The 24,944-nt window shown below is 38.9% G+C and overlaps 1 protein-coding gene across 7 annotated transcripts; it reads right to left on the bottom strand.

Annotated features, from left to right (window-relative positions):
• Positions 1–912: 912 nt before the first annotated feature.
• LOC113717966 (alpha/beta hydrolase domain-containing protein VTE7) lies at positions 913–12,987 on the bottom strand. Of its 7 annotated transcripts, none has more exons than XM_027242832.2 (11): positions 12,797–12,987; positions 12,509–12,710; positions 12,063–12,163; positions 11,800–11,897; positions 11,632–11,681; positions 11,400–11,495; positions 10,465–10,554; positions 9,634–9,726; positions 9,399–9,494; positions 2,330–2,395; positions 913–1,551 (listed from the first exon to the last, which is right to left on the bottom strand). In XM_027242832.2, exons 1-11 carry the CDS (start codon positions 12,904–12,906, stop codon positions 1,177–1,179), a joined length of 1,377 nt encoding a protein of 458 aa, XP_027098633.1. In that variant the 5' UTR covers positions 12,907–12,987; the 3' UTR covers positions 913–1,176. The 7 variants fall into 7 exon arrangements, with proteins under 7 accessions (XP_027098633.1, XP_027098635.1, XP_027098634.1 ...); XM_027242834.2 differs by having other exon boundaries at positions 913–1,464; positions 12,797–12,979; XM_027242833.2 differs by having other exon boundaries at positions 12,063–12,157; positions 12,797–12,976.
• Positions 12,988–24,944: the final 11,957 nt, after the last annotated feature.

The raw sequence follows: 24,944 nt of genomic DNA, 5'->3' as shown, positions 1-24,944 counted from the left end.
CTTGAATTATTAATGCATCAATACACATGCCAGTTATATAAACACAACATAGATGAGATAGAATGTAATGTCGGGATAGAGGATTTGATGCGCTATACGGAGTGATAATGTGTAACAAGGTTTCATTTTCTATTTTTAAGGAGTAATGGCCTGGCAATAATTATGTGGATATATCAAATTAATAAAAATTTATAATGCTCAATTATTCTTTTCAAGCTTACCATAAATAATTCCTATACAAAATCAATTAAGGCTTGATATTTGTAAGTTTCCAAACTAATAACTGGTTATCATTTTGGAATGTTTCTTTCTTGGCTAATTACGGGAATGTACTAAAACCAATTTGGTTTGAAATTGATTGATTTGCTATTTAATGCATAATGTATGACTACTTCGAACAACATTAATTGAACAATAAACGTATAAAAGCATGTAAATTCAATCATTATATGTGAAAAAGGATCACTGATTTAAGTTATCCTAATTCGCTACTGAAAAAAAAACTTTTTGCAAATCCTATGGTTACAAAATCACCATGATCAAACTATCCACTTCAATCAATCAATTATTGAACAAATACGAAAAATGCACAAAAAGAAAGAGAACTATAAAGCATACCTCAATCATTGGAGTTCTGAATACATCAGGAGTATTCTTGCTACGAAAATTTGATACGTATGGATTACCCTCATTGATTTTCATATTTTGTGTAAAACTACCCTAAAGCTTGCAAAATTTATAATTAAAGATGCTTATGGAGTCTACTTGAATTCATGGAAGAAGAAGGTGGGGTGGTAGAGAGGATTAACTGAATAAACGTAAATATAATTAGAGTATATATTTTCCTCAGGAAAGCTTTCCATATGTGTATTAGGAACTTGATAAAAAAATTGAAAATTACTCAAATATAAATGTTTCTAAATCGAAAAATATATAAATTTAATCGTTGACATGGGGCATATCCTACATAGACATGCATGCAGGAGGTGATACACCGGTGATATATATCATTACTCTGGTACTTTTATCTGTTTTTTACTTCATAGAGACGGCTAAATGAATCCAGCAATCCATAATTAGACAAGCCATTACAGGTTGTACTAGTACTATCATTCTACTTGCATAAAGCCTGCGCTAGACTGTTAGTCTAAAATGCTCCCTAAGCTTTTGCGGCTTTTAGCATATGAACGACGATGTGTTTTTCTCCCCAGCCGAGTTCAAGACAATTGGATTCTGCTCCTCTTTACGTGTGCCGGACAGAGCAAAATCCGCGATTAACCTCGCAACCATCTCAGGCTTCTCAACATGCGGGAGATGACCACAATCAGGTATCTGGCGGATAGTCGCATCTGGCAATTCACTATGCAGCCTCTGCAATTTATGCAACATGCAGGAAGAGTTGAAAACGAGTGTTTTACTTCTTGAACGATCAATCCCACCTTTTCTCGCCCACCTCCCCGGAGGCTGGAGGCCGGGATGGCGACAGAGACAAAGTGGAGTCAGTGGCGGCAACTGTAGCTTTGTGCCCAAACTTATATGAAATTGCCTCCACTATCATTCAGCAAAAATTTAAGTACTAGAGAATTGTCCCTACTAAAATCTCCATATATGCATATCAAATTATAGGTTCACCTCTACACTTGATGAAATTAGCTTCACTACTGTTTAACAAAATCTGAAGTAGCACACTTTGTTTATATGTCTCTATATTCAAATAATTTAACAACACCTATAATAAATGACACCAACAAAGAAAGAGACTCAATTTGCATTTATTCTTTCATCTACTCTAATGCGCTTTTAGAACAAAAAATGCTCTTTTTTCTTTTTTCTTTTTTTGACTGCAGATTCGAACTCACAAACATTGCTCATTTTTTATTTCATTTTAATAAAAATCTAGAGAAAATTTATCAGGGTTGTGGAAGGAGAAGTGGAAGAATTCTTTATAATTTGAGATTTGGAAGATGTTTTTTTATTCTAAGCCGTTGATTAATTACACACATAACTTTCAAATATATTGTTATTTAAACATATTTTTTTCGTATTATAGTTAGTAAAATTTTATATGTACTAACTTTGCTCCCACTGAATTTCCTTTCTAGCTCCATCCTGACAACAACCTCTATGATTTTCTATTTTATTTTTTTCTGCAGGTGGGAGAAGTTTTCTCTGAGATTTTTTGCTGTCAATTTGTTCCACAAATCTTTTGGAGCATATTTACCACTATTCAAACTGGCTAGTTGCTTCCACACAATTTTCATTTGAATAGCGTTTATCCACAAAAATAACTTTTCCTTTAAAACTAAAGCTCAAATAGATGGAAGCTGACCACTGCAAGCTTATTGCTGACAATGTTATCACACTCTCCCCAGATGATAAGAACTCTCTTGTTCACCTGCAAAAAGTGAGCACTTTTTTAAGCATTTTAAGTCATTTAGTCAATAATGATGAATTGCGAAAGTAGATTTTAAGATTTTGGCCTTTGATATGGTACTTGGCATATTGTATCAAGGCTCAAATGCATAAATTTTCATATGATTATTTAGCATGTTTTAGTCAAGTTAATATTTTAGTAATTCTATTGGTGCCTAGTTATGATAGTTTTATTATCTCGAATTTAGTATTTTATTAGAAAATTTCTTGTGGTTGTAAGACTTGTTTACCAAATCATTTCATCTATAAATAGAGGGTTTTATTATTATCATCAATTTCTTGTGGTTTTATTATTCAAATCGGTGAGTAGAGGAGACAAGCTTCATCAACCATTACTCTTCAGCTTCTCAATCTATCTGTTGTGCCTCTTGCCAAGGTAACTTTTGAAGGTAGATTTGAGAGCAGAGTTATAGTTCGGTCCAAGCTTCTGGACTGGACATCTTGGGGCTACGGACATTAAAGGATCGCTTGGATTGATTATGGGCAATTTCATCCCATAATTTTCTGGAGTTATTACTCTCACAAAGATTGTTGGAAAAATTGGATTTTACAATCAGCTTAGCTTCAAAGAACCAGAGGAACTTAAGTCATGTAGACCACATGTTTGTCATAATGCCTATACAGAAAACTAGCTTTGGATTTGGTAACCTGGATTTGGTTTTCTAGCCAAAGGTGAAGTCCACTCCGGTTCTATAAACTTCTACATTCTTACCATTTTTGTGCTAAGGTTTACAAGAAGTAGTTTGGGCAGTGGTGCGGCAGTCCATGGCTGCCGTACGGCCACCTGATGGAGGGCAGCCTGCCCCCCCTACATTTCAACGCAAATCATTTTCTGATTTGTTCACGAAAAACTCACAGCAGCCGACACTATCCTTTGCGGCACAGGAGGCTACACACAAAGGAGAACCTGCATTGATTTTCCCACAGGCAGCGGTTGAAGCTTTGGCCAGTCCATTTCGTTTTGCATTGATTGGGAAATTCTCTAGAGGTAGACCGAAGTTGGAGGAGGTGAGGAAATTCATTGCATCGCTGGATTTACGTGAGAACCCGACGATTGGCCTATTGGACGCAAGACATGTGTTAATTCAGTTGAACAATGAAGCTGATTTCCATCGTGTATGGTTCAGAAGGATCTGGTATGTGGCTTCATTCCCCATGAGAGTATTCAAATGGACCACAGACTTCCATGTTGATAGGGAGTCGTCGGTGGTTCCGCTGTGGCTTCAATTACCAAAGCTCCCGCTGCATTTTTTCAATAAGGAGGTGATTTTTCAGATTGCTTCTATGGTGGGTAACCCTTTGTTGGTTGATGCGGCTACCCTTGCGGTGTCACGACCAAGTGTGGCACGGGTGTGTGTTGAGATGGATTTGTTGCGGTCGACTCCGTCGCGGGTTTGGATTGGCAATGGAAGTCATACTGGTTTTTGGCAAGAGCTGGTGGTTGAGAACCTTCCAAGGTACTGCTCACATTGTTTCCGCCAAGGTCACGATGTGGAGATTTGTCATGTTTTAAAGCCCGAATTGAGAGGAACCTCTGGTCAACATGCCAAGACTACTGGGCCTGATGGGCCTTCGGAGGATAATACAAAAAACCCAGCAAGGTTGATACAAGATGATGCAGTGATTGATGGGGCAAAGGGAGAAGTTAATAGAGTTATGGCTAGCAAAGAGTTAGTTGCTCATGATCAGTCACCAGGTGGTACATCTCACGAGCCTGAGCAAGAGGACCAGATGCAGCAGTCCTCTGATACTATAGCAGCACAGCATGAGAGGAAAACGGAGGAGGAATGTGGGGCGGTGGCTGTCGAAGGTATCGAGGTGGTACTGGGACATGAGAAAGGAGAGGAAGGTTCTGAGATTGCAGGGAGTGCGCTGCCCGCGAGGGTGGTCGTGTGTTCTGCTGAGGGACATATTGATGACATACAGGATTCTCAAAGGAGGGTAGGTACCCTCTCCCCTAGGGGCAAGGACCTTGTCCGACAGGAGAAGTCATCACTACAGACCGGGCATTTGGAGACGGTGTCACGTGGTCTCCGAGCTGGTCTCCCGTCAGATAGAACACTACGCTCCATGGTTAGTTCTTCATCAAATTCTTTTTCTGTCCTTTCTGATGATTAAGTTTCTTTTTTGGAATATAAGAGGGGTAGCTCGTGCTCCTAATTTAAGACGATTAAGGAAACTTATTAAAATGTATGATCTTCAATTGGTGGTTGTTGTTGAACCTAAAGTGAGGGTGGAGTCAATCACTAATATTAGAATTAAATTGGGGATGGATTGTTGCTTGTTCAATCTTTGGGGTTCTGTTTGGATTTTCTACCGGTCGTTGTTTACGTGTCAGATTACAGGGGAGTCTCCCCAACATCTAACTATTAGAGTTAAATCTCATTTTTTTCAAGACTTCATTACTTTATCTTGTATACATGCGAAGTGTACGGAGCAGGAAAGAGAAAACTTGTGGAATGCACTTTTGGGGGATAAACCCGACTTCAACCCTTGGTTTTTGATAGGAGATTTCAATGTGGTCATAAATACCGAGGAGAAGAGGGGTGGATTGCCATTTAGACCGTCGGAGGGATCAGAATTTTTGAATTTCATGACGATGGCCGGTGTCTGTGATGCGGGATTCTCTGGTTCAAGATATACCTGGTGTAATAACCGTTCGGGAACGGCGCGGATATGGAAACGTCTGGACCGCTTACTTCTATGCGGGCGTGCTTTAGAGCTTCCATACCAAATCATGGTGCAACATTTAGGACGTGACCCGTCGGATCATGCTCCATTATTGTTGTCGGTGGATACGAAACTAGATAACAAACCCAAGCCGTTCCGTTTCTTAAACATCTGGACTACTCATCCTGGTTTACTGGGGGTTATCAAGGATTGTTGGGCTCAACCAGTCAATGGTTCTCCTTTGCAAGTATTGGCCTTGAAGTTGAGGAATGTTAAAAATGCCCTCAAGCAATGGTCTAGAACGACATTTGGGGATATTTTTCAGGGAGCACGTGATGCCGAACGTATGGTAACAGAGGCTGAAACAGCATACGACCTGGATCCTACTGAGCAACGGCGGAGCGAGTTACATCATGCTCGGGCTCGGTTACGCAGAGCGCTTATAGTTGAGGAGGGTTTTTGGAAACAAAAGGCGCGGGTAAGGTGGCTCTCGGACGGAGATAGGAACACCAAATATTTTCATTCCTTGGTCACGGAAAGGAGGCATAGGGCAGTAATTCATCGGATCAAAGATACCGCTGGAGAGTGGATCGATGAGGAATGCCAGATTGGGGAAGCAGCAGTGGGTTTCTTTAAGGAGCTTTTCACAGCAGAGGGGGGCCTTCCTTGCCTTACTGGTCTGCAGATCATACCGAAATTGATAACGGACCAAGAAAACTCACGGTTAACGGACATTCCATCTCTTACAGAAGTTAAAGACATAGTCTTTGCTATGGACGGAGAGAGCACAGCAGGGCCGGACGGGTTTACAGGGAAATTCTTTACCTTTGCTTGGGAGGTAGTGGCTTTGGATATATACCGTGCGGTTATCAGCTTTTTCTGCGGCGCTGAACTACCTAGGAGTATCACGGCTACTTCAATTGTGTTGTTACCCAAAGTGGAGAACCCCCAAGATTTCAAGCAATTTCGGCCAATCAGTCTATGTAACTTCACTAACAAAATCATTTCCAAACTATTATCGACAAGATTGGCGATAATATTACCCCGGATTATATCTCCACAGCAAAGTGGGTTTGTCCAAGGGAGGCAGATTACAGATAATTTCTTGTTAGCCCAAGAGTTAGTAGCGGATATTAAAAAATCAAATCGGGGTGGCAACGTGGTCATCAAGTTAGATATGATGAAAGCTTATGATAGAGTCTCATGGCCCTTTCTACTACAGGTGTTACGGTATTTCGGGTTCAGTGAAACTTGGATAGACATGATATGGCGCTTAATATCGAATATTTGGTTTTCGGTGCTTGTAAATGGCGGTTCACACGGCTTTTTCAAATCTTCACGGGGTTTACGGCAAGGAGATCCCATTTCACCAGCCTTATTCGTTATTGGAGCTGAGTTGTTGTCTCGAGCCCTCAACAAGCTACCCACACAGAGAGGATTTACTCCGTTTAAAGTGCCTCCTCATTGTCCTATAATTACGCATTTGGCATTCGCCGATGACGTGATTATCTTTTCTAGTGGCAGCAGGTCATCCCTACATTTGATTAAACGAGTTCTGGAAGATTATAGTGAGGTATCGGGTCAGCGGCTCAACCCTCAGAAGAGTTGTTTCCTTACTCATCCACGCTCACCAGCTCAGAGGACAACGGTTGTTAACCAGGTATTGGGATATAATAGAAGAGTATTTCCGATACGGTACCTTGGTTGTCCCTTATATGACGGAAGGAGTAAGACGATTTACTATACGGATACATATAATGCGGTGGCGAATCGCATTTTGTCTTGGAAGAACCAGATTTTATCGTCAGGGGGCAAGGTGGTATTGATTCAGAGCGTGTTAGCCTCTATGCCAATTCATTTGCTGGCAGCCGCGTCCCCTCCAAAAGGGATGTTGATGGCCCTAGAGAAATTGTTTGCCAAGTTCTTGTGGGGATCCTTGAATTTGGGGAACAAGTACCATTGGATCAGTTGGGCAGATCTGTGTCGGCCGAAGGATGAAGGGGGTGTAGGCCTGCGGGGGTTGATGCAGGTCTACGACTCATTTTCCATTAAACTCTGGTGGAAATTCCGGCAACAGCAATCATTATGGGCAAAGTTTATGCTCCAAAAGTATTGTGCAGGGCAGCACCCTTGTCTTGCTGATATTGGTCATCGGGGATCCCAGGCTTGGAGGAGGATGGTCACAATGCAGCGTTTTGGGGAGGAGAATATTACTTGGATAGTTCGTGAGGGTGCTTTGGATTTTTGGCATGACAATTGGATGGGGTCAGGAGCGCTTTGCAACAAGGTGGATGTCTTCCATGATCATTCCGTGGTTGATTTTGTAGATCGACGGGTCTGGAATGTGGGCATGCTCCATCAATTCTTAGATGGAGAACTGGTTAGGCAGGTTCTGGAGCTTGATCCTCCTTCAGGTAGGGGCAATGACAGAATGGTGTGGACATTAACGAACTCGGGTGTTTTTTCCACTGCATCGGCTTACTCATTGATCAGTCATTCCAATGACACCTCTTGGCTTTTTGCCCGTATATGGCAGCAAGGCCTTCCAGTCAAGATCTCTTTTTTTATGTTACGACTACTACAGGGGAGGCTCCCTCTTATGGATCGACTAAAGAGGTTTGGGGTCTATGGCCCATCTAAATGCTTCTGTTGTCAGAACCCTCAGGAAGAGGCCTTGAATCATGTATTTTGCTCAGGAGAAGGGGCACGATCGGTCTGGCGTCACTTCGAGAGTACTGTTGGTGAATTTAGTGGGGTGCATACAACACGTCACATGGTGTGGTCTTGTTGGGTAAGGAGGGGAACTAATGACCGTGTAAAATTTTTACAAAATATACTTCCTTCGGTAGTATGCTGGGTTTTGTGGAAAATAAGGAATGAAGGGGTGTTTGAAGATCGGAAGATGAGGATAAGGGATACGGTGACTCGGATTGTTCAGCTTCTTCATGATTTTCTTCAATCACGGTTCCCGGGGGTGCAGTGTTCTGCTCCTACATGGGAAGGGTTACTTCTCGAGTTGGGTAGTCATCAAAGGCGGATGATTATTAAGCCAGTTTATTGGGTAACTCCGTGTGGAGGTTATAAGTTGAACTCAGATGGATGCTCTCGGGGAAACCCAGGAAGGAGTGGGGGGGGTGGACTTGTGCGAGACAGTCGAGGAAATTTTGTATTTGGATACGCGGAGCCCTTCGGAGTGATAACTAGCATGCAAGCAGAACTTCGAGCGTTGTTATGGGGAGTTAGACATTGTGTGATTCGAGGGTACTTGGAGTTACACTTAGAGGCAGATTCTTTCACCCTGGTTCAGATTGTTCAAGGGACTAGTGCGTGTCCTTGGCGTCTACAGAGAGATCTGGATGAGTTGATGATATTCAAGCAGTCTTTCCAATCCATCACACACTGCTACAGAGAAGCAAACACACCGGCAGATCATCTGGCAAATTTTGGTGCTGATGCTTGCGCAGGTCATGTGTTTAATACATTTTCAGATTTACCACTATTGGTCAGGGGGGCTATTAGATTAGATCGATTGGGACTTCCTACGTTTCGTACACGGTGTCTGGCATGAATGGGAATAAGAAGCAAAAAAGACCAATGCAGGTGAAAGTGACAAGATTAACCGCTGAGCTTCAAGGATCAACATTCAGATTCACTGGAAGACATCCTAATATGGACAACGGAAGATTTAATCTTAGTATCAGATTTTCAGTGCTTAATCCTTCGCTATATTGTATATTTATTGTCAAATTGTGGTTTGATGGCAGGGAGTTTCGTCCTTTTATAAGGGGAAATTCTGCCGAAATTTTTATAAAATAATAAAATTTTATGAAAAAAAAAAAAATATATTATCATCAATTGAGAAGAACATGTTACTATTATGTGTGATTAATATATTATTGTTGAATTATTATTATTCTTCTTCTACACAAACTTGTATGTCTATCAATTGCTCCCACAATGAAATTTGTCTCCCACAATTTTTTGGTATGTTCACTGGCAATTTTGGATCAATTTCTTTAACCTATGGTTCTAATACAAGATATAGAACTCAAATGTATGAGAGAAAAGGAATAAATTAACAATAATATATTAATCATGCACCATAACAAGGAGACTATCAATTAATGGTTGTCAAAGGATGACAAGATGGCTGTACTAATCAGCCACAAACGTTAACGTACCCAAAACAGCATGGGGTTTCCATGCACAAAGGTATGAGCATAGAATGTACGTAAGGTGAATCAATAACGAAATTTCTGTTTGATAATGCAGATACAGCATGGAAGATTTTATACCTGCTTTATTTGATTAACAACATTGTAGCCACCACTAAGCATGTAATTCACTGTAGCATCTTCCCACCAAGGCAAAAGACAGTGTAGGCGGCCAACCTGCTTGGAAATCAAGCAGAATGCATCTGTTAGATAGATATCACTCAAGACTTGCATCTGCTGAGAGCAAGGAACCTGCAGAAAATCAGTGTAATAAAATTCCATGCTTGATACGAGCTAGATCAATAGGGACACTCACATTGGTCCAATCAAAGCATGTTGACAAGGATATATCATCAAAAGCTAGTAAATTTGCAAACAGCCGCAGTGGGAGGCTTTTCAACAAAGAGACCTGAAAAATGTCTACGTGAGATGCAAACATGATAAATAAGATGATACAAGCAGTACCTAGTTTGTCTAAGAACATCAAGTCTGCTCAAATGATTATCTTTGTGGCTACAAATTCAGGCTTCTCTATAAAAGACTCTTTATCATGTTCTAAGAGCTTCTTCAGTACTTAGAGCCAAGATAGAACTGCACCAAGTCCCTGAGTTTCATCCTCTTAGACAATACTAATTACTGATTGTGTTTATCTGGTAGGACCAAATTTTGTTCATCAAAATGTCCTAAGAAGTAAAATGAGAAAATGGATTCATTGATCCAATTAATGAACGAATTCAAAGATACGATGTTCATCAGTTCGTAGACATTCCTTGTCGTTTCTGTCGAACCAGAATATGTGCCAAAGCAGTCCTCTTTAAATTGTTATCCTACAAAAGACTGGGTAAAAAAAAGAGTGTACAACACATTTTTAGGAAATATAGCTCTCTTTGCACAGATAAAAGATAACAAATCCCAAAGGTCTCAGGCCACATGAAAATGCAAAAGTTGTTATTGGAGCTCTTCAGAAAACCCTTTTGTCCTCTTGACATAATTTTATTACAAAATTCAGAATGATATTCCTTTTCTGTTATGATGGGCACTGCTGATGCTTAACTCCTTGGATATGTGGATCCTTGATTAGCTTTCCAGAAGAGGCGAAAAAAGAAGAAGAAGAAGAAGACGATGATGAGGATGAAGAAGAGTTTACCCCAGCATATGCTAAAAATTTGGGTAGCTTTGTCAGAAGCCCTGTGCCTTCAACATGAACACTTGCACCAATCAAAATCAGCTTATCAACCTGCAAACAACAGAATAGATAGCATAAGAATGATGAATAGCACAATCGATGATACTGAGAGAAGAAGCAGACTGCAGAATTATCCTGTAAACCTCGAAGAACAAGATTTTGCAGATCTGTTGTGATTGTATATCTATACACTTTCCCTCATCTCACGATCTACTATCTTTGTGAATGGACACGTCAACAGTAAGTTTTAACTTTATCAATCTCACGAATTCTGCTGAACAAAGAGCAAATCAATTCACTTCACACAATAAAATAATCTCTTGTACTATATTCTAGTGGATGCATCTAGTTTTTTTACTACATCTAGCAGGATAAGGCTTCAAGCACTTCCATCTTTCTAGTTTTTTTTTTTTTTTGGAGGTTATTGAAGTTCATGGTAGAAGAAAGTCTACACAAAATGCAAATCCCCAGGTCACTGGCGCATTTTTCAGTAGCTTACCGTAATTCTAACAGAGAGCCTATCAACGGGAGACTGCTCGCGACGGAACTCTAACTTTGAACTTCCCTTACACAAGATGTATAAACCTTACTATCTGTGTTAACCCCTATTGATTTTCTTTGTAGATCTGGTAATGTATCAACGTATGTGTTGGCCTTATTGCCATTGATCTTAGACATACATATATATTTTCTAACTTATTGTCGCTCTCACCATCTCTCACTAACAGACACCAGAAACACCACAGATAAATGTTTCAAATTGATCCAGGCGATCTGTTCATCTCTTTTTTTAGGCACGTTAGTAATTTATTCCATGGGAAGATTGAATACTTCAGAAACTTGAGTGGTTATACGTCAAATTCAAGGAAAATCTCAGTTGAAAGAAAACTGCTTACAGCTTCTGGAAAGTTGACAGCAAAGTCAATCGCGACTGCAGCACCAAGGCTTGGTCCGACTAATATCATTGGTCGTTGGATGTGAGTCCTCCAAAGCTATAATAGAAGCCCACAAAGTTAGATCAATGTCTAAGAACTAACAATAACCGCCAATTAGGTTATTCCTAACATTTGCGTGACGGATGGTAACAATCAATCAGCATATGTCCAGGATGTTATCTTTCCAAAGTACCTGGTAAAGGTGATATCTTTTGGATGCCGCGTCACAGGGAGGAAGTCTTTCTACACCAATTGAGGATTAGCTAAGATGATTAATTAACAAGAACCATAACACAAATCAAAAGCACCTGAACTAAGAGAAAAATATGATTGCATCTCTGTGATGAAATTGAAGACGAACCTAGGTCGGAGAAACCCCATCCAAGAATGTCAATTGCCCAAGTCTCCACTGCAGCGTCCTCAAGTAATGGGTATGTGCGTCTCCATTCTAAACAAGAGCTACTCATTCGAATGCACACCAGGCAAGAAAAAGGGCAAAAGGGAAAAGAGACAAAAGTAGTAAATATCAGTGACCAGTAAGGATAACAAAAGTAGTAATAATTACAAAAGAAATAAAAACAAAAAGGTATCCAGTAACTAGTGAAAATTACAAGAGTAGAAGACCTGTCGAAACAATGGAGGAGGACAGCTGGATTGGTATCACGTTGAAACCTTGGCTTCACACAGCTGCTCATTATACAACTCTCAGAAAATCCAACCTGCAGCTTTAGGACAGGCAGAATATGAGGAATCAAAAACAGGTCAATGATAAGTTGCAGTCAGACATGAGAAATTCTGCAGACTTGTCTGGGACCACCACTACTGAATTTACTTGTCAGAGCATATAATCATCAGAATAGAAGTGAAATGTTTTTTTAAGTCAGAAGGACACGCACACGCACACACACAAATTAAGATTCTTTCCTTTTATCGATCCAATTGGCTGCGTGATGCATATTACGATTCTGGGCCTCGCCTCTTGAGCAATATTCTAAACAGAAACTTGCTGGATGATCAAAGACAAATTATGCTACAACATGCTGTGCAGAGGAATAAAAAAGCATATATACCTTTACAGGAAGTCTTTGAATCCTCTGAGCCAAAGCTCGAGCAAACGGATCCTTGATTTCTTTAACTTCCTCAGGTATAAACGAAGGAAACCCACCATCAACAGAAACAGCATTTGTACCCAGTCTTCCTCCAGAATTAAACCACAGATGCATCGAATACATTGAAGTGAAGCGTTCTCTAGCTCCTGGAATCAGAGCCGGCCTGCAATTCAACCAACTCAGCATATTACTATATCGAAAGAATAGGCCACTGTTAAATCATGTGGAATAGTACTAATATATCAGTACTCAAAATGGTTACTGATGTGTCGGTGGATGTGGTAAAACTGTAGAAGTTGTGGACGCGAAGTGGTGAATTTTGAATATGCCACTGTTAAATCATGTGGATTAGTACTCATATATCAGTACTCAAAATGGTTTGAATTGTAGCGGTGGATGTGGTAGAAGTTGTGGACACGAAGTGGAAAATCGGCCACATAAGCAAGGCCGCTACCTTGAGTAAACTCAGCTCCGTCCGCCAATCACATGCAGGAGTAAGACGCACTAGGTAAACTCTGTGCGATAATTGATAGGTGCTGAACCTGTGCAATAATAATAAATAAAACCTAACTACCACCTAAGGCAGTCAATAATCAATTCGAGTACTGGAGCAGGGACTCTAGGTGTGCAATGGGTTACTTGATTCACCCTGTTCCCGAAGAGTTTGCTTAATCCGATATACCTGAATTAATTATTTAACTGAATTCACTACTAGTAGACAGTGGTAAGCAGGGTCGTCTCCTCAGGGACTGGAGAGAAATTTATTTCTTTTCAAGTCAAGATTAATGGGGGGTTTTAGAATTAAATGCTAACTAAACAATTTAACTGCAGAAAAGTAATTAATTAAAAGAAATAATTAGGAGAGTTCTAGCCAAGGGTATACTTCAGAAATGGTTCATGCACTGATCATTGATGCAGAAATAATTCCAACATTTATTAATAGATCAGTTATAGTTGTTATACATGCGATAAACAACCAACCCTTCCTTAATTTATCGATAGTCAAGGTACGACCGTTAACTATTTCCCTAACCCAAAAACAACCCTAGGTACGACCGTAGGATTTAATTTCTGGTTTGCATTAATAATTAGAAAGACCCAATCCTAATTAACAAACACGCTACGAGGGTTTGTTTAAATTAGATCGTATGTTTCCCTGACATAAACCCAATTACGCCAGTTGCTACTGGGATAGAGGTAACGAACAATTACGGATTCAGTTACCTCTAATTAGCAAAATAGCCTATATGAATAATCAATTATTGCGCACTAATCAATCATCCACACGAGCTATAACGGTTAAAAGCAGGAAACATATGAATACCAATAAATGGAGGAAGCAATTAAAATAAATTAGATCTCACAGAAATTGTTGAACCAAATCTTCAGTTGTCCCTTGACTAGAAGTAGGATGTTAGTCCTCCATTAACGGAGAACAACCATGCGAAATTGTAGAAGTCATTTTCTAAAACAAAGCTATGTTTCCGTCGTCCTCCTAGAAGAGACGGCAAAGAAGAAAAAAGGACAAACTAGACTATGCTAAAAAGCTAACTCCCTAAAATTAGTGATAAGAGCTTCTGTGTACGTTTGTTGCTCTTTTAAAGCCAAATGACTAATGCCTTCCCTATTCTCCGCGGTCCCCGCCGCATAAGTCAACAAAGGGTACCAAAGGGCCAGGCCCTACTCAATGTTTCCTCTCTTCCCGTTTGCTATTGCTAGTAGAGCCCTTAGTACTAATTAATTCTTCATCAGCCATTCCGTTTCTTCCTCTCCTTGTGGGCCAAGTCCATGGAGCCTTTTTGAAGTCTCCCACTTATGGAGCAAGTCCCTCCTTTTTTGTAGTTTCTTGCTTCAATCCCTGAAATTAAGTCCAAATACCAAATATAAGTAAATATTACTAATTAAAACAATATTTGACAAGGACAAAGGGGAAATTAACAATAAAATTACTAACAATTAACACTCTATCAATTCCCCCCACACCTAAATCATGCTTGCCCTCAAGCATAATTAACTCAGAAATGCAATAAAGATACTAAGCAAATCACAGCAGTTCATACCAAAAATGGCATCCCAAATTCCCCAATAACCTCATCGAAATCAGAATATACCAAATCAACAACGCTCACAGTTCAAAGTGCACTCATTCACTCCAAAGTGTATATGAAATGTATATAAGATGGCTCTCAAATCAACACAATAGAATGACACTACCATAAGTTTGCTCATATATCATATCTTCACCACTTACTTATGAATTTAAATGCAACAATCAAGGGACTTCGCAAGGTTGTAATGGGGTTAGGGTGAGAAGGTAGGATAAAAGGAATCAAAAGGGTGTAAAAGTATAAAGAAAGTGCTCAGAGATTCAATACACAGATGCTTTGCACATTTGAAACTTCAAGGCACCTCAACCATCACACAAGTGAAGTAAATTAGCACTTCTCACAACCTTCGACTTTTCTTTCTCCTCTTTTCATTCATCTACCTCCCTTAAACAAACCCTCGTAGCGTGTTTGTTAGTTAGGATTGGGTCTTTCTAATTATTAATACAAACCAGAAATTAAATCCTACGGTCGTACCTAGGGTTGTTTTTGGGTTAGGGAAGTAGTTAACGGTCGTACCTTGACTATCGATAAATTAAGGAAGGGTTGGTTATTTATCGCGTGTATGACAACTATAACTGATCTATTAATAAATGTTGGAACTATTTTTGCATCAATGATCAATGCATGAACCATTTCTGAAGTGTACCCTTGGCTAGAACTCTCCTAGTTATTTCTTTTAATTAATTACTTTTCTGCAGTTAAATTGTTTAGTTAGCATTTAATCCTAAAACCCCCTATACTTTGAACTCTAAAAGAAACGAATTATCCCCAATCCCTGTGGATTCGACCGTACTCACCGCTATATACAAAATCTGTATTTTTCTTGAGTAGGTAATTATTATTGCACAGGTTCGGCACCTGTCAATTTTTGGCGCCGTTGCCGAGGACTGGTGCCAGATTAATTTGTTTCTTTTTGGGTTCATCTTTTTCTTATTTTTTTAATTTATTTTTCTCTTATTTTTTTATATAGTTTATGGCTTCTAACACTCCGTATTTTGGTGATAGACTGGATTTTGTTTCCAGGGAAGGCAATGAGACTTATTTTTTTGCTAAGTTTGCATATTCAGAGGCACTAAACTCTATTAGAGAAAGAATGGCTGCTGCAACCTGTAAAATTTGTTATGTCAGGGATCATTCAACCGGTATGTGCCCCGAATATCAAGATAATTTGAGTGTTTCTGCATAAAAGGTGGTAGAAATTCCATTCCTCTCACTTCATAATTTCCTCCACTTAGATTTTGTAAAAAGAAGTCAAAGATATGATGTTCCTTTTGTCCACACTCATTTGGTCTTCTCTTTTATTGCAGAAGCATGTGCCACCGATTTCTGTCCCTCAAAATAGCTGTAAAAGTTGTGAGAAAGGTAAAGAAAAACGGCTGTGCCACTTGCTGAGGAGAGAGACAGATCCGAGCCTCGGATCCGAGGAGTGATAATGGATCCGAGCTCGGATTATAGGATCCGAGGCCTTCCCATGATGGATCCGAGGTCGGATCGTCCTGACCTCGGATATACTCCGCCAGAAGTACAGACGAGGGGTCGGATCCCTCTTGTACACACGGATCCGAGCTCGGATCCGTGTTGAACATTTTTCCAGTTTTTCACTTCTTCCCTTTTTCTACATTTTTGCTCCCACTTTCTTGTGTACTTTGTCCTCTGGATGACCCTGACATTTCTTTCAACTTGTGCATGAATTTCATACATCAATTACCTTCACAATTTCACAAAATTACGCATTAATCACTCATTTATCAATTTCTTAACTCTTAAACAATATTTAAGCAATTATCACCAAAAGAGTTTAAATATGGCTTTAATCTTCTCAAAACATACCAAAAATTCATGCCAAATTCATACAAAATGTACGTTAAATATTCACTTATCAAATTCCCCCATACTTGAATCATTGCTTGTCCTCAAGCAATTTTACACAAAACTTACTTCAAATATTCAATAGAGAAAACAGTATGCGTACTCTTGTCAAATTTAATTCCTCAAAAACCTAGAAACCAATTATTATGCCATTTCTCAGATTACACTAAATACTCATAATATTCAATTAAATAAAAATAATTATGCCTAAATTTTGACAAATTCAAATCAATTCTCTCATTCTATCCTAATTCCACAAATAAGTAAATCACATAGTCAATTTTATGGCCTTCCTCATCCCAAAACTTAACAATTTAGAGGGATTTATTCACAATTCATTTTATTTAAATAGTGAAAACGTCTTTTTACGCGAAAATCAACACTTTTAGGTGAAAATTCCCGGTTACTCAACATTTCACTCATTTAAATTGCCAATCATACTCTTAATTCCAATACTTTTTTACGCGAATGTCGACATTTGTAAATGCCAACCCCCGGTTACTCAGTATGTGAATCATTGGAGTAGAAAATTACTAATAATATTTTTCTCTTTTTTTTTTTTTTTTTTTTTTTAACAATCAAATTCAATTTCTTTTTTCCTCTAAGTATAATTAAAGGAAGAATTTGGCCTTTCTTTGACTATATCAATCACTTACTTATAAAATTAAGTAAAAATGATAAATATCATTAATCTTGCAAAACTCTAAGCATAACCTTTCTTATTTAAGCAAATATATACTTTCTAAAATGTAAAAATATTACTTGCATAATAATTCATTTCAAGCCAAATAAGAATTAAACTTTTCCAAAATACACATAGCTTGTTATCCAAATGGAAGATATTTTAGAAAAATTTTGACAGAATTTCCCCATAAAAATGGATGAAACTCCCTGCCAACAACCTCATTTTCACAAAAAATTATCCTCATGACAATATCTCCAAATATAATTCCAACATTTTTAAGCTCTAAACAACTAAAGTCATGCATTTCAAGACACAATCACCCATACGATAAAGTGATCCCTCCCCCACACTTAAAATCTACAATGTCCTCATTGTAGAGGAAGGTAAAAGAACTGAAACTTCCCTCAAATAGGTGGTGATGCAATTTGAAACCCTTAATCATCACGATCATCCAAATTCTGCCCAAATTGAGACAACAAGGGTACCAAACACCATAAGTAGCACAAGATGATTCAAATAAAAGAAAACTGAAATCACAAAGTTTGTTTTAACAAAAGAAAAGAAAAATAAAGAAATAAAAGATCTAATCCGCTAAAAAGTATCATGGTTGCTCGGAACGAGGGTCTACTGCCTCCTCGGCTCCATGATAACCCTGTGAAGTACCAATATGGCCCTCCTCCTGATGAGGTGTCGGAGTAGGAGACCGTCGGATATGAAAATGATCCTCGATCGCACGAAGGCGGCGATCATGTCGGTCGAGGCGCTCAGTCATCATCCGCTCCGTCTGGTCAATGCGCTCGACGACTCGCGTCTCCATACAACAAATAGCATTGAGAAGCTCTTGCCACTTGGAGCGCGGTTGAGGAGGTGGTCTTGGAATCGGAGGAGGAAGAGTCTGCTGTGCCTCCGTCTCTTGGGTTGCCGCTTGTGGTTCAGTGTGAGGCGGAGGCTGAGTGGAAGTCGATGCTTCTCCTGTGTCCCGGACCAAAGCAGCTCCAAAATCAGTAGAAATACCCAAAGCGTTGAGTATAGAAGCATTTACCTCCTCGACAGACCTAGTTACCACCGCTCTCTCGGTTCCACGAGGAACCTTGAGCTTCTCAAACACGAGGGATAGCAGTCGAGGGAATCCGAAGCAAGTCTCGCCGGCCCTCATGCGAGCTGTGGTCCGCATATAGCTGATGATAATGCTGGGTAGAGGAATGCCAGTCAACTGCCTACCCAATCCATGTATCATCTTATCCAGAAAATAGAGATCGCTATTTCGGATCTCCCGTTTACCACTCTTTTTCGGCACCACATTAAATGCAAAAAGATAGAAGATCAGGTGGTATCGATGCTCAAAGGAGTCGGCATATACCGTGAGTTTTTTCGAAGTTCCTCGCTCACGGTACTGACCCTTTAGACGCTCCACGGCTTCTCCCACTTGCCAAGGGTCTCGAGCCTTGAATTCCTTAGTCAGTTTGACATCTTCGCCTTCGTCTATGAGTTGAACGAAACGTCGCAGTGCCTCTCGATTGAGAACCACTTTCCTGCCTCGAACCCACGAGACGATGAGGTTGCCACTGTGGCTCTGCTTGTTCTCCACATTGGCGTAGAACTCCCGGACCAAGTTGGGGTAGTAGTACTTGGGCAATTGAAGGATGTTCTCCCATCCAAGTCGCTTGAATGCTGTCGAAATATGGTAGTGCGCATCCACCTCTGGAGCCAAGTGTTTCTCAATGATGATCTCCTTGGCTAGGCCGGCTTCATACCACTCTTGGTTTTCGAGCGATGTGAATCGTGTGGTATCGTAATCTGGCGGTGGCTCATCACGGCTAGTGGATGCAGTCTTCCGGCGAGATCGAGGTGGTGACTCAGGCGAAGGAGATTCTTCCTCAGGCGACTCCTCATGCACAGAAGGTGTATGTTCTTCACTTGACGATGGTGTAGGAGTACGAATACGAGCCCTCCTTGTACGAGCCATAGCACCTATAAACAAGATGAGTATGTATTAGAAAAGATAGAAACTCGCTCATTCATATTAAAATAGGAATTTAAGAAAATTTCGGCAGAGTTTCCCTTTGAAAAAGGGCTAAACTCCCTGCCAAAATGTCCCCAAATTTAAACAAATAAGCTTCCTAACACTTCTCAAATCCAATTCCTACACTTAGAAAGGATATTAGCAGTAAAGAAATTATTTCATGCATATTAAGTGCAAACAATTTTAAATTATATCTATTTGCAAAAATAAACATTCAAACACTTGAGAATATCATCAATCCAATTCATAACACTCGTTAACACTCAAGTTAACTACACATGACTCCCAAGTTATCCTAATATTAATTATTTCAAGTAAAAGTGGTTCAATGTGCTTAACTTGATCGGGAACACACACTTTTACCCAATGGGCTATTGCTCTAATGATAGCATATCATTTTCAATTATAACATTGATTTATACTTCTCGGAACAGTTCATATATTCACTGAAAGCAAAATTCACAAATTTAAACCACTAAAATGCTCAAGCCCAAAAATTGAGAAGGAAATCTCAAAACTATCACCAAATTCATAATTTTTACACAAATAAGCATGAAAATAATTATTACAGCTGATTTGAGCACAATGTAGCACAATTATATCACGAATTTGCAACAATTAAGCAAAATGTATTGAAAAACTAAAAATATACAAAAATGAGAGATATAAAATGTCACAGAAATTCGAAATTTGTTACCTCAAATAGATGGAGTGATGATGGAGGATGATAATGATGCAAAAATGGAATAGAAACAAGCCCAAATTCGACCTCAAATTGCTAGATTTCAGTTTGGCCCTATTTCGCGTCTTGAAGATCAAAACCCCTCAATTTGATGTTTTTGATTCTAAATTGTTGAGGGTTAATGCTCTCAAGAGGTTAGGGAAGGTTTTATTGTGAAAAATTGGGAATTTTATGGATGAAATGGAAGATTGGAGGAAAGGGGATAGGGTTTCGAAGAGAGAGAGAAGAGAAATCTGGAAAAAATGAGGAACCGAGGCCTCGTTTCCTTTCTTATCGCGAAGAGATCCGAGGTCGGATCCTTTCTGGAAGGCCTCGGATCCTACATGGCTCGGATCAGCCTCAACAGAAACACAGACGAGCCCTCGGATCTATCTGGGTTGGAAAAGATCCGAGCTCGGATCTATGGATCCGCGGTCGGATCTGTCTGGGATTTTAGGATCCGAGCTCGGATCCTGACTTCTCTGCACTAATTGCAGAAACTGCAATTTTTCAAACTTTTTCTCCCTTTTCCGGCCAATTCCAAAACACACATTGGACAAACTTTTATCAATTCTAACCTCCCACGCACATGCAATATACCTTAAACACAATATCCATCCTCTCAAAACACAACAAACACATTTACATTGAAAATCGAGGGGTGAGGTTCTTTGATCATTTTTGCATTTTTACATCAAAATGGCATTTCTGAGCATTAAATACACATCAAATGAATCCATGAACCTTTATAACCATGATATCACCAAAACTCACTTGAAATGCACAATGTATGTATAGGCATAGAAATTTTAAACACTTAAAACACAATTTGGTAAGAAAACTCCCTGCCAACATGATCTTCAAGTGCACCTCCAAGATGGATGATAAAACTCCCGTATCTCCTATAAACAAGTGAAATACATCTAATTAGTCAATTAACTTACACCAAAATGTAAGAAACACATAAAAACACACAAATACATTATTATTATTAGGTTGCCTCCCAACAAGCGCTTTTGTTTATAGTCGTTGGCTCGACTTTCCTATAACTTCTTTAATTCTCCATTGCATTTCCTAAGGAGTAATTTACTCCTTTAGGAACCTTTTCTCCGGCCAAATAGGGCTTCAATCTTTGCCCATTTACTTTAAATGGAGAACCATTTTCTCCTTTTATTTCCACTGCTCCATAAGGAAATACTTGAGTTACTTCAAATGGTCCCGACCACCTTGACTTCAATTTTCCTGGAAATAACCTCAGGCGTGAATTGAACAAGAGTACCTTTTGCCCTACCAGAAATTTTTTAGGAATAATATGCTTGTCATGCCAATATTTGATCTTTTCTTTATAAATTTTGGCATTTTCATATGCATGTAGTCGGTGTTCCTCCAATTCACTTAGCTCAAGTAATCGCTTTTCTCCTGCAAAATTACAATCCATGTTAATAGATTTAATTGCCCAATAAGCTTTGTGCTCAATCTCCACAGGTAGGTGACAAGCTTTCCCATAGACTAAACGATACGGTGACATCCCTAGGGGTGTCTTAAATGCCGTTCGGTAAGCCCATAGTGTATCATCTAGCTTTGTAGCCCAATTCTTGCGTGATTTATTCACAGTTTTCTCCAAAATGAGCTTTATCTCTCTATTAGCTAGCTCTGCTTGTCCATTGGCTTGAGGATGATATGGAAGTGATGTCTTGTGCCTACAACCATATTTAAACAATAAGGAATCCAATTGTCTGTTACAAAAATGTTTCCCTTCATCACTTACTATGGCCTTGGGTATACCAAATCTACTGAAAATATTCTTTTTAAGGAATCTAAGTACAATTTTAGAGTCATTAGTAGGTGAAGCGATTGCTTCAACCCATTTAGAAACATAATCCACTGCTACTAAGATGTACTTATTATTAAAAGAACTAGGAAATGGTCCCATAAAATCAATACCCCATACATCAAATAACTCAACTTCCAAGAACGTAGTCAGGGGCATTTCATTCTTTCGAGATATATTTCCAGTTCTTTGGCATGCATCACAATTTTTAACATATTCCCTAGCATCTTGGTACATAGTTGGCCAATAAAATCCTGATTGCCATACCTTTGCCACAGTCTTTGAAGTACTGAAATGACCACCTGTTTCAAGGTTATGACAATGATATAAAACATTATGTACCTCATCTTCAGGAATACATCTACGTATCATACCATCGGCACAATGTCTGTATAGCAATGGTTCCTCCCAAAAGTAACTTTTTACGTCATGTAAGAATTTCTTCTTTTGATGATAATTAAATCCCTTTTGAATCTCTCCACTGACCAAGTAGTTAGCAAAATCTGCATACCATGGAGAATTTCTAAGTGCTAGGACAAACTCATCCGGAAAATTCTCTTGAATTGGAACCTGATCTTTGATTGGGATATATTCCAAACGTGATAAATGATCTGCAACTAGATTCTCCGATCCCTTTTTGTCTTTTATCTCCACATCAAATTCCTGCAATAAAAGAATCCACCGAATTAGTCTAGGTTTTGCATCCTTCTTATGCAGCAAATATTTAAGAGCTGAATGGTCCGTATATATAATGACTTTAGATCCTACTAAATAGGATCTAAATTTGTCCAAAGCAAATATCACTGCCAATAGCTCTTTTTCTGTCGTTGCATAATTGAGTTGAGCCTCATTTAGCAACTTGCTAGCATAGTAAATGACGTGCAATCGTCCTTCTTTCTTTTGTCCCAAAACTGCTCCAACTGCATAATCACTTGCATCACACATCAATTCAAATGGTATTGACCAATCGGGTGAAGTTATAATTGGGGCCGAAATCAATTCCTTCTTCAACCTTTCAAATGCAACCAAACAATTGTCATCAAATTGAAAAGGAGAATCTTTACATAATAAATCACATAATGGCTTTACTATTTTAGAAAAATCTTTAATAAAACGTCTATAAAAGCCAGCATGTCCTAAAAAACTCCTTATCCCCTTGACATTGCTTGGGGGTGGCAATTTTTCGATGACTTCTATTTTGGCTTGATCCACCTCAATTCCCTTGGAGGAAATCTTGTGTCCTAAGACAATTCCTTCTTTTATCATAAAATGACATTTCTCCCAATTCAGTACAAGATTTGTTTCCTCGCATCTCTGCAAAATTAATTCCAAATTATGAAGACACTGATCAAAAGATGAACCATACACAGAAAAATCATCCATAAATATCTCCATAATTTTCTCAATATAATCAGAAAAAATAGCCATCATGCATCGTTGAAAAGTTGCAGGAGCATTGCATAAACCAAATGGCATTCTTCTAAAGGCAAAAGTGCCATAAGGACATGTAAATGTGGTCTTTTCTTGATCCTCTGGAGCTATAGCTATTTGATTATATCCTGAAAAACCATCAAGAAAACAGTAAAATTCATATCCAGCTATTCGCTCCAATAATTGATCAAGAAATGGTAGGGGAAAATGATCTTTTCTTGTTACCGTATTTAACTTACGATAATCAATACACACTCTCCACCCTACCACAAGTCTAGATGGAATTAATTCATCATTTTTACCCACGATTGTAGTCATTCCACCCTTCTTTGGTACCACATGAATTGGACTAATCCAAACACTATCGGAGATAGGAAAAACTATACCTGCGTCAAGCCATTTAAGAATTTCATTTCTTACCACCTCTTTCATGTTTGGATTGAGTCTTCTTTGTGTTTCCACCACTGGTTTGCAATTGTCCTCCAATAAAATTCGATGCATGCATATAGAAGGACTTATACCTTTAATGTCTGAAATTGTCCATCCAATTGCCTTCTTACACCTTCTTAGAACTCTTAGCAACTTTGCACACTGTTCATCATCAAGGTCAGCACTAACAATTACAGGTAAAGTTTTATTTTCTCCAAGAAATTCATACCTTAGATGAGTCGGAAGTGGCTTGAGCTCTAACCTTGGAGGTTCAATTTCTGAAGGTTGTGAAAACCCTTTTCCTTGGCCAAGACTTTCATACAAATTACCCCTTTTATAAGGTGTTTGAAAATCCAAGTACTTGGCCAATTCTTCAATTTCTTCACAAACATCTTCTTGCTTACCTAAACTCATTAAACAATGCTCAAGAGGATCTAAGTCAAGGTTGACTTGACTCATCTCTTGGGTTAGTTTATCAATTGTGCCAATAGAATAAGCATGATCGGTAAAAGAAGGGTATTTTTCCATTTCATTCAAATTAAATTCTACTTCTTCTTCACCTACTTGAAACTTAAGCTTGCCATTTTTTACATCAATAATAGTACCTGCAGTAGCTAGAAATGGTCTACCTAGAATAATTGGCATAGATATATCTTCTTCCATATCTAATACCACAAAATCCACTGGAATGATAAATTTTTGAACTTTTATCAATACATTCTCCAACACTCCCACTGGATATCTAATAGACCGATCCGCTAGTTGCAAAGTAATATTTGTGCGTTTAAGCTCATGCAAACCCAATTGTCTAGCCACCGTTAAAGGTATTAATGATACACTAGCACCAAGATCACATAATGCTTTAGAAAAATCAACGTTACCTATGGTGCAAGGTATAGAAAAACTCCCTGGATCCTTCAACTTCGGTGGTAGCTTATTTTGAATAATTGCACTACATTCCTCCGTTAATGCTATTGTTTCGCAGTCTTCCAACTTTCTTTTTCTAGTCATGATTTCCTTGAGAAATTTCGCATAAGACGGAATCTGCAAAATAGCATCGGCAAAAGGAATGTTAATGTGCAATTGTTTGAAAAGTTTAACAAATTTTTCAAAATCTTTATCAAACTTATTTTGCTTTAATCTTTGTGGAAATGGAACCGCATGGGGTATTGGAATGGTAGTGGAAGATGATGGTTGCTTTTCTCTTGGATTCTCCCGACTATTTTCCTCCACAATCGCCTCTTGGTTCCTCTGCTTTTCTTCTTGTTTTTCATTCTCATCCTTCTCAACTTCCTTCACT

This window comes from Coffea arabica, chromosome 11e (genome assembly GCF_036785885.1).
Source record: "Coffea arabica cultivar ET-39 chromosome 11e, Coffea Arabica ET-39 HiFi, whole genome shotgun sequence".
NCBI classification, from domain to species: domain Eukaryota; kingdom Viridiplantae; phylum Streptophyta; class Magnoliopsida; order Gentianales; family Rubiaceae; genus Coffea; species Coffea arabica.
This window is presented reverse-complemented; position numbering and strand designations above follow the sequence as displayed.